This window comes from Hydra vulgaris, chromosome 06, assembly GCF_038396675.1.
Source record: "Hydra vulgaris chromosome 06, alternate assembly HydraT2T_AEP".
In the NCBI taxonomy this organism is placed as follows: domain Eukaryota; kingdom Metazoa; phylum Cnidaria; class Hydrozoa; order Anthoathecata; family Hydridae; genus Hydra; species Hydra vulgaris.
Window position 1 is genome coordinate 22194519 of NC_088925.1, and position 10789 is coordinate 22205307.

A 10789-nucleotide genomic window follows, 5' to 3' on the forward strand; every position below is an offset into this window, starting at 1 on the left:
ATATACACGATACACATAACATATTATGTTATGATCTTAAATATACGTTAATTCGGACCGTAGAGAAAGTCTCATTTTAAAATATGCTTTCCCGCTCTTTAAATTATGTATTTTGGTATATTTTTTATGTTGTTCTTTGGTATATTTTTTATGTTGTCCGCAAAACCGTTCGATACGGTTGGAAACGGAGAGCTAATCTGTTAAATGCTATTCTATATGGGGCGGTGGTCTGTGAAAAGACCATTAGGACTAATAAAGTTGATAATAAAAAAAAACTTAAGCCATTTTAACGAGAATTAAGAAAAACATTCGGCGATGGATGGATAAATACCGTATCCATATAATATATCCGAGTACATCTAATTACCGAAGCCAAAAAAAAAAGATTCGGATAATTCCGTGTCAAAACAACAACAAAAAATCAACAAAAAACTAACCCACTATCTCTAAATGACTTAATTTTTGCAACAAAAATACTTCACTACGCTAAAAAGAATTCCACAAAGTTGTTTTAAACAAATCGGAATATTTTAGAAGTTATGTTAGTTTGAAATTCAAAACTTAGTAACATTTTTACTTATCACGATTCCCTAGCAACGTCCTTGATAACAAGTAAATGTCGATACATAAGTTGTTACCTTAACTACATTATTTCATAATTTGAAATTTTCCACATATTATTAGATGCTAAACCATAAAATTATATTAAGAAATAATAATTTTTTGTACTTATTAATAAATCAATATGAGTAAATCGGCGTTTTAACAAAATTTAAAAGTAAACATGCTTACTTTAGAAAGGATTAGAGAAAAGGTTATGATCTATATATTTCCAAACTTTATATTCCTAAAGTATATACAAATATATAAAAAAAAACTGAGCTGTTTTTTTGACTTACTAATCTAAAAAATTTAATTTTTATTTTTGATTGAAAGTATATTGAGATTGAGACAAAAGATAGATATATATTTATGTTTAGGCACAACCAGAAAGTAAGAGTTCTCACTTAAGTATAAAACTATAATATGCATATTTAATAAACTCAATTTAAAATATTTAAATATTAAAAACAGGTATTTTCACTCAGAGCTAGTCAAAAAAATAAGAGGTATTCCCTTAGGTGTAAAACTGCAATTTCCATGATATACATGTACATAAATAAACTCAAATTTAAATATCAAAACGCATTAACTCTTTGAATTCCGTGTTTTTATGAACTGACAAATCTTTATACAAATTAGTGAACTATAAATATTTTTTTGTTTTTGTTTGAACTGTAAAACAAAACAAAATTACGTAATTTTTTTTTAACAAATGAAAAATATTGTCATATACATATCATAGACATACACAAACTGTCGATTCTAAGAAATAATTAATAAAAAGAAGCAAGCAAATGTCTTTCAAGATTCAAGGGCCATGTTGGTACATAAATTTAAATTCCACATCAACTTTACACATCACCTAGCATCTCACAATTTTTAAAGTCAAACTAGGCATAATGTCATCACTGCAGTATTTCATCTTAACTTCATTTTGACATACAGGAATAAATTCATGAAAGTCTCTAGTTCCTGGTAATGTTTTTACATTTTTAAATCGTTCAGATTGTAATAATCTTGTTTCTACCAAACTTTCACTTGAAATAAAAATAAAGTTTATACCTTTGATGTTGTTAGTGCAATATGTAAAAATATTATGTGAGTTCAATATTGGATTTGTAGAAATTCTCTGCAAACTAGCATTAGCTACAAGCCGTTTATCTGTTCTTCCTATACTATTACAAGGTTGCTTTCCATGGCTGATTGCAAAGAAAAACCATTTTGCATCTATTCCGAAGTCTGATTTATGCTAACATAGGTTAAAAATGTTTTTGCATTTTTTATATTGAGATAAACAGCCATCAGAAAAGGAGATCAAGTTAACAATGCTGGGTATCTTTTGCTACAGATTATTGATAATTGATTTTTGTACCTCGTCAACCATTGGTACATCATGATTGTTATCATCTGATATAATGCAATATGAAATAGAATGCAACACCTGATTTTCTTTATAGTACACAACAACTACTGAATGAAGTGTGCACTGAAGATTATTCCAATGGAAACCTTGTACTTTATTCTGCACAACAAAACTATAGTTTTCTACAAAATCTCCTAGAAGTATTGCGCTATTTGATGGCATTTCTTCTTTAAGATTTTTTAAATATTTAGATTGGCATTCAGAAATATATGAATGGGCTGTTAGCTTGACTAGTTTTTCCATCACCATATTTACATAATCTGGTATGCTTACAAGTTGTGTAACTAAATCTGATCTATCAGTAATAACCCATTGGTTAAATTCAATATTATCTTCTTCCTCCAACTGCCCTATTAGTTCGAATATCTTTTCTTCTAATTTAGATGTATTTTTTGAATATTGCGTACATCGATTTAACATATATTCTTTGTTTTGCATATCACAAACAATGAATTTATATAGTTCATGGTAATCAATTTTAATGGGTAGGAGAATTAACTTCTTGTTTTGATGGTAGATACAAACGCACACAGAATGGGTTCCTGATGAGTTTGGCAAAACACACCATTTAGGTCTTAAAACACAAAACTTTGAAAAAACCTAATTTTACATGTGAATATAGAATTTTAAATGAGAGAAATAACTCTTTTAAGCTTGATAAAAGTAGTCGCTTTTGCATATGGACTTTCCAACTAACATTTAAAAAATCCTTTTGACCAGGCATCTGGCAAGAGTTTTCACCATCTTCATAAAACTTTTTTACTAAAGTATTTATTTGATCAGGCAGCATTTTACATTGCTTAGTTTGTGGAACTGCAAGAACTCCTTCCTTTGCTAAAAATCTAGATTTTTATATTAGATACTTTGAAACACCAAAATACTCACTAGCTGCTTCAATTGACCATTCTTGTGGGCACAAAGTCAATACTTGAATTTTGTCCCTAAATGAACAGCATTTTTCAAGTTTATCTTTTATCAAAACTAACATTTTTTCGAACTGAACAACATTTTTTTTTAAAACAAGAATATATTCATTATCAAAAACTTTAACTTCTGTCAATGGAATTTTTAAAGAACTTGATAACTTTTCTTTGAAAACTGTTGTAATAGTTTAATTTTTTTTCCCCAGCCTTCCGTGAAGCTTGACTGTTGACACACCAATTATACTGAGACAATCAGAAAGTTCTTGTCTGTTTTTATTTATATTAGCTTCTTGTTGAACGTTAAACACGTTTTCTTTATTTATACTTTCATTTGTGTAATTATCAGCAATATCAATGTTATCAGTATTAATTTCAGTGGAGGCTTTTGATTTGACTAAGCATTTTGTTCAAATTTTTTGACCAGGTACAATATTGAACCTGCTGTTTAAAGCTATGGTTTTTAACGTGACTTCTTTGAGAGATGCTAAATTAAAAAATACAACTTAATAAAATGTGCCTAGTATTAATAAACATAAAGAACTTAAAATTATGAAAAAGTAACATTTATAAAAAACTTTATGGACAAAAACTAAATGGACATAATGAAAACGCTTTATCTGTTGTAAATAATGTTACTGGACCAGCAGAGCTAATAACCAGGAATGAATTGAAATAGCTGTTGGTACAGCTTTATTAGGCTAGCCTGCTGGTTCTCCTGGTATATCAGCTGAAATGCTGAGTTTCATGTGATGTGGGTATAGAGTCACTGTCACATGTCAGATGAATTACATTTTGGTTAAACCTCAAATGATTGTACAAAAAATCAAATAAAAGTTTATAACAGGTGGAGACGTACTAGAAATTGAAATGGATTTATCAATAAACCGCAGTTTGGTTCAATACCATGAAAGGGAACAACAGATGCTTATTCATTTTAAGACAAGTTTAAAAGATGTTTTTTGGAAAGGTAATAAGATCAATGGATCTATCAAATGTGCCCAAAGTGAATGAGAGACGGTAATGATTGTATTATGTATAGATTTTGTCCTGTTTCTGTTTTGTTTTGGTTAAATCAGATTTTTTTTTATTTACAATTTTGGAAAATTACATGTTACATGTTACATGAAATAAATATTGTCAAACCTATAATACCTTTACAAGGAACTATAAAGTTTTGAACTACATTGCTTTTAACTTCACCACTGCAACCTGGTCTTTCAAACTATAATTGAAAATAAAACAACTTATCTTCATAAAATAAACAATTTTAACAAGGAAAATAAACAAAAGTATACCATATAGTTTGGAACTGTATTGCTTTCAACTTCTCCACTGAAACCTGGTCTTTCAAACTATAATTGGAAATAAAACAATTTAACTTCAGAAAATAAATAATTTTAAAAGAAGAAAATGAACAAATGTATACCATATAGTTTTGAACTACATTACTTTCAACTTTTCCACTAAAACCTGGTCTTTCAAACTGTAATTGGAAATAAAACTATTTACCTTCATAAAATAAATAATTTTAATAGGGAAAATAAACGAAAGTATACCGTATAGTTTTGAACTGCAATGCTTTCAGCTTCACTGCTGCCACCTGATCTTTCAAACTATGATTGGAAATAAAACAATTTAATTTCAGAAAATAAATAATTTTAACAGGACAAAATGAAAAAATGTATACCATATAGTTTTGAACTGCATTACTTTCAACTTTACCACTGCAAGCATGTCTTTCAAACTATAACTAGATATAAAAGTATTTACCTTCATAAAATAAATAATTTAATAGAGAAAATCTAAAAAAGTATACCATGCTAGGGACAAAAACAGTAGTTGGGTTATTGTTGTATCTGGAAAAAAAAGTAATCCAGCTGAGCAACTAGCTGTTGAAAAACTGTTGCTTGCTCAACAGACTGAAATCAAGAGCAGAGACAACAATGTAATCATTTATGGCGTGGAAGAACCAAAGAAGGATACTGTGGCTCAAAAAATCAAAGATGACAGGCTGAACACCCCAATCAAGATACAAAGATGATACAAAGTTAATTAGTCAGGAAAAATGATGCTGAGTTATTGCAATTAGATTTATATAAAGCTGTTGAATGGTCAAAGGTGGGGCTTGTCAAACTTAATACTGATAAATGTGTAGTTATGCATTTAGGTAAAAAAACTATTAAGTATGAATACTCTATGGACAGGAAATCGCTCAGAAAAACAAACATAGAAAGAGATCTTGGAGTTTTATTTTGTTCAAACTTGAAATGGAAAGATCATATAATGGCTTGTACCTCAAAAGCAAATAAAATGATGGGAATATTGAAAAATACTTTTTTGAATATTGATGTACATATGCTTAGGTTATTATATACAACATTTTTTGGCTTCTTATTGAATTTGCAGTGCCAGTTTGGTCTCCTTACTTCAAAGGTGAAATTAAAGCTTTAGAAAAAGTGCAACATCAGTTTCCTAGAATTGTTTTTTTTATTGTGGAACTTGACATATGACGAAAGGTTGAAAAGTCTAAATATTACAGATCTTTATATGCAAACTACTACTACTACTACTACTACTACTACTACTACTACTACTACTACTACTACTACTACTACTACTACTACTACTACTACTACTACTACTACTACTACTACTACTACTATATAGTTTTGAACTGTGCTGCTTTCAATTTCACCACGGAAACCTTGTCTTTCAAAATATAATTGGGAATAAAACAGTTTTACTTCAAAAAATAAATAATTTCAAAATGAATGAAAGCATACCATACAGTTTTGAACTGCATTGTTTTCAACTTTACCACTGCAAGCTGGTCTTTCGAACTGAAATTGGAAATGAAACAATTTACCTTCATAGAATAAATAATTAAAAAATAAGTCGAACAAACCACAGTTTACTTTATAGTTTTGATCAAAATTGTTTTTGTCAACTTCTTCAACATTACCAACATCAACAACTTGCTCACTGAAATCTGTTATTTCAAGCTATAGTTGGAAAACAAACAATTATGAATACTAAAATACTTAATAATTTATAGCAGCCAATTTGGCAATTTAAATGCCAATAAATCATAAAATGTAAACATCTTACTTTTCTTTCATGCAGTTCAGACTGAAATTTATTATCATCCATTTCCAACTTGGAAACTCCATTTTGTATATTAAAATCAACAAGTTGATGTTGAATTGAAGTTACCATAGCTTCATCATTAGAACCCCAAATACTTGCTAAATTTTGCAAGACCCTCATTCTACATTCTGTGATGATCCGCCTTCTGCTGCTAAATCAGATAAATGCTGTACAAGTCAATTAGCGCGACGATATTTTTCTACATGGGTCAAGGGTTTATCCTTTAGCTTAGCAAATTTTATATGGTTATCATGTTGATCCTTCGTTAGAAAAATGTGATGAGTTTTCTGCACTGTTTCCTTAAACCATCTTGGAGCAATAGAATTTTCAGAGAACATTTGCAATTTTTTAATTCTTCTAGCTGCAAACATATGTTTGCATGGCAAACCCATGGACTTTGTAAATAAACAATCGCAGCTATTCTCAGATAGTATTTCACTTTTTCCAAAAGTTTGTACAATTTCATTTGCTAAGTCTCCATCTACGCTGACAGATTCATCGAGCTGATATTTAACAAAAGAAAAAGCAAATGGCGTTAGTATATCTTTATAATCACGTTCATGTTGAAAACTTGCAACTACAGTAACAGGAACCCGTTCTGTTGTATTTATATATTTATGGTCTCTTTCTTGTCGCATGCAGGCTATAACAGTAAGCAAATCTTTGAAGAATATAGGTAAAGGACTCAACAAAGAAACAAATGCTTTAATTCTATGATCGATAGATTCAAAACGATTAGTAGTACATTCTCCAAAAGTTACATTTTGTTGCTGCCAACAATGCACCCACTCGAATCTACAAGCATGCCAATTAACTTCAACATATTTAACAACAGATGGTGGCATAACTTTGTGAAACTCATCACGCAACATTTCATATTCCTTCTCAGTAGCTGCATATGTCATTTTATGGAGAGCTTTTAAAGCAATCAGTCTTTGAGCTTCAGATATACTCATTTTTGATGTTCTTATTTCTCTGCTCATAGAACGCAAAACATGAAATATACACAACAATAAATTAATTTGTGGAAATGCATGCTTAATGCATTCACGCTCTGCCATGTCTTTGTCAGTAAAAACAGATATCTTATTCCAGTTGATATTTTTTTCCTTGAATATTTCAAACATTGTTGAAAGGGAAACACAGTCTTCTGATGCAGATAAAAATATAGCTGCAATTTCACTTTCACTATTTGGTCCGACTACAAGAAGAATGTATAAGGGCATTCTCAAATTAGTAAGTTTATTAGTTGCATCAACCAAAAGTAACTCAGGATATAAACCAAAAAATTGCTTCATTTCATAGTCTTGAAAAAATATTCCAGTTATGATACCATTTTCATCTGTTCTTAGCTCAAGATCTGATCCTAATAAAAAAGAAGTTATATATTCAACAGATTTGTTCTATATTTTAAATGAAAATCTAATTATATTGAAAAAGAACAATGGGGCAGGACAGGCTCTATGGCCATAGACAATGCAAATTTATTAGGAGAACATACTCTAGTACATAATCCCCACTTAAATGTGGATATGAAATCGCTTTTCAGGAAGCTACTTTCTCAAGAGCAAGCTATTGCCATTATATTGACATATCAAACTATTGAAATTTTCTGACATTTAATAAATAGTTAGATAAGTTTATTACTTTATTACTGCGCCGGGTCTGGATTCAGAAAACATAGGCCTAGCACCATGTAGCCTTATCCTAGAAACATGGCTATGCTATATTTGTCTATGTTAATAAATCTGATATACTATAGAACTATAGTATAATGATTTAACTTGATAACAAGAGCATCTATACATAAAAATATTGTTAAAAATACAAGAGATAATCTGTAAAAGTAAGTTTAAATATAAATTTTTAGTTTGATATGCATTTCATATTATTTCCTTCAAACAGTATACACCCATATTATTGAAGAATACTACATTATTTCCAAGAGTAGAGATAAAAATAGTCAAAACCTGAAACAAAAAACTTTAATTACTCAAATATGAATAAATTATGACACAAATTCTCAACATAATGATAAAGAGTACAAAATTACTTTGTAATGCCACAAAAAAACAAAGGTACTGTTACCTAAATAATGTTGATTATAATTTTTTTTACTAACTGCTGACTAATGATCAATAAAGTAAATTTCAATTCATAAAAGTTTACTAAATTTAAACCATATTTCAACAGTATGAATTCTAAACTAACGTCATGTCGTAGTGTAGAATGTCAAGGTAGAACTAAAGAAAATAAAAAAAGAATATAATTAAAACTTGTTGAAACATGCAAACAAATCATAATACCAGCTAATAAAAAATGCTTTCAATTAAAAAACTTAATTAAAGCCTTTTTTTAGTTAAAATCATTTTAAGTTCAATATATTTTCATTATCATATTATTTAACTTGCTTCATAAACTTATTTTATATTAAGAGCAAACCATTGTAGAAGAAAAAAAGATATTCATTTTTAATAATTTATTACTGCTCTGTTCTTTAAGAAGTTCTTTAAGAAGAATGCTCATTCTAACAGTCCATCAATATATGTACAGAAATATCTTCCTAACTTTAAAAAACTTATTATTTAACTTCTTAATTTTTTACCTTAAATTTAAAGCACCATTCAAAAAAAAAAGTCAATGCTCTCAAAATGAAATCAATATTTGTTTCCTTATTGCATATTAATTGTTTAACAAAAAATTATTTATACTAACCATTACAATCTTGAAAGACTGCAATTAGTGATTTTAAATCTGTGGTACCTTTCTGTTTTGCAGCTAAGTTATGAAGATCTTTGAGGGTAACTTTTTTACCTAAGAAAAAAAGTAACATTATAAAAAGTTTAATGTAGAGGGTAAACATAAGTATGATAAGTATGAATTCCAATGCAACTTTTATATAAAAGTGTTAAATAAAACCTGTTTCCTTCATAACTTGATCTTTAATAAGCCACTTGCTTCCGTGCATACTCAAAAGACGACAAACATCTTCTTTTTCATCCGCTTTAATTTTCTTCTTTTTGGCAGATTTTTAAACAATTCCTACAAGTAGAAAAATTGTAAAATATCTAATATATAAATAGTTTTTACTTGTATCATTCAGTTTTTATAAAATATCCTATTTTGGGGAATAATTATATATATATATATATATATATATATATATATATATATATATATATATATATATATATATATATATATACATACACTGAGGCATATTCGTTTAGACGCATTAAGTTTTTTCTCTTTATCTTAATTTTTTTCTATGTATTGTCAACTGATATGCATGCAAGTTATTATCAAAATAATTGTGTTGCGGGCTAATAAAAACCACAAAAAAAATTTTTCTATGTGTCTTTATTAACATGAGAGTATGTTTGATATACAAAAGCACATTTTTTAATTGGAATATATCTATAGATGCAATCAGGTTAATAACGGTATTTATTGATTTTTAATCACTTTTACACAAATAAATTGATAAACTTTAGTGTAATTTGATCTTTTGCTCTGCTAGTATCATTTTTATTGCATTTTACGAAATGGCTAAAGGAAAGTATTTAAAGTAAAAGTATTTGACATATTTAAAGTAAAAGTATTTGAAAGTATTTGACAGATGCTGAAAAAATACAAATTAATTTATATCGTGGCTCAGAAATCTCACCAGCATTTTCTATACTAGAAATAGCAAAAAAAATTGGAAGATCTAACCATGTCGTACGAAACTACATTGCAAAAGGTGACAATTAAGGTGTAAAAAAAGCAACAAACGGCAACAAAGTATTAACAAATCGGCAAATTAATCGAATTAGCATTGAAGCAACCAAAAATAAATTGAATGCAACACAAATAAAGGATAAATTATTATTGCCTGTCACCAATAAACATGTTGCACATATTCTACGTACAACACCAAACGTAAAGTGGAAGAAACCACACCAAAAACCAATGTTAAAAATCACCATAACATCACAAAAAATCACCATAACATTGCTAGATTACAGTTTGCTAAAAACCACATGCATTGGACTTATGAGTGGCAAAACATAACATTTTCAGATGAAAAAAAGTTCAATTTAGATGGTCCGGACTCTTACAGTTGTTATTGGCATGATCTAAGAGGAATAAATGACCCACAAACAAAACGAAATTATGGAGGAGGAAGTTTAATGGTTTGGGGTGGATTTTCTTATTCAGGAAAATTAACTCTATGTTACCTAAAATGAACTTGATAAAGTATACAGAAATGTTGGATGATGTTCTCATAACTTATATGGATGAAAACATGGACGATAATGCCATATTTCAGCAAGATAATGCTGCAATTCACACATCTAGGCATTCTATGAAATGGTTTATAAACCACAACATCCCGGTTCTCGAATGGCCAGCTTGTAGCCGGGACTTAAATCCAATTTAGAACATGTGGGGAATGCTATCAAGAAAGTTTATGATGCTAAAGCAGCCGGACACCAATTTAAAACTGTTACTGAGTTAAAGTGTAAAATTCTTAAAGCATGGGCCGAGTTGGATCAAACTGCACTTCAACGACTAGTGGAGTCAATGAAAGGCAGAATTTTTGAGGCATATATATATATATATATATATATATATATATATATATATATATATATATATATATATATATATATATATATATATATATATATATATATATATATATATATAT

The 10789-nt window shown here is 28.7% G+C and overlaps 2 protein-coding genes across 3 annotated transcripts; both read right to left on the reverse strand.

The window, feature by feature from the left end:
* Positions 1-1301: 1301 nt before the first annotated feature.
* LOC136081727 (uncharacterized) lies at positions 1302-5615 on the reverse strand. Of its 2 annotated transcripts, XM_065799584.1 has the most exons (6): positions 4637-5615; positions 4506-4562; positions 4376-4432; positions 4245-4301; positions 4102-4171; positions 1302-3433 (listed from the first exon to the last, which is right to left on the reverse strand). In XM_065799584.1, the coding sequence occupies exons 1-6, from the start codon at positions 4637-4639 to the stop codon at positions 3357-3359; spliced, it is 321 nt and encodes a 106-aa protein (XP_065655656.1). In that variant the 5' UTR covers positions 4640-5615; the 3' UTR covers positions 1302-3356. The 2 variants fall into 2 exon arrangements, 1 of the variants encoding a protein (XP_065655656.1); XR_010639058.1 differs by lacking the exons at positions 4376-4432; positions 4506-4562 and having other exon boundaries at positions 3299-3433; positions 4637-4668.
* A 657-nt stretch (positions 5616-6272) lies between these two features.
* On the reverse strand, positions 6273-9064 carry LOC136081279 (uncharacterized). Its single transcript, XM_065798582.1, has 3 exons — positions 9016-9064; positions 8812-8910; positions 6273-7462 (listed from the first exon to the last, which is right to left on the reverse strand). The coding sequence occupies exons 1-3, from the start codon at positions 9062-9064 to the stop codon at positions 6273-6275; spliced, it is 1338 nt and encodes a 445-aa protein (XP_065654654.1).
* Between the last annotated feature and the right edge of the window lie 1725 nt (positions 9065-10789).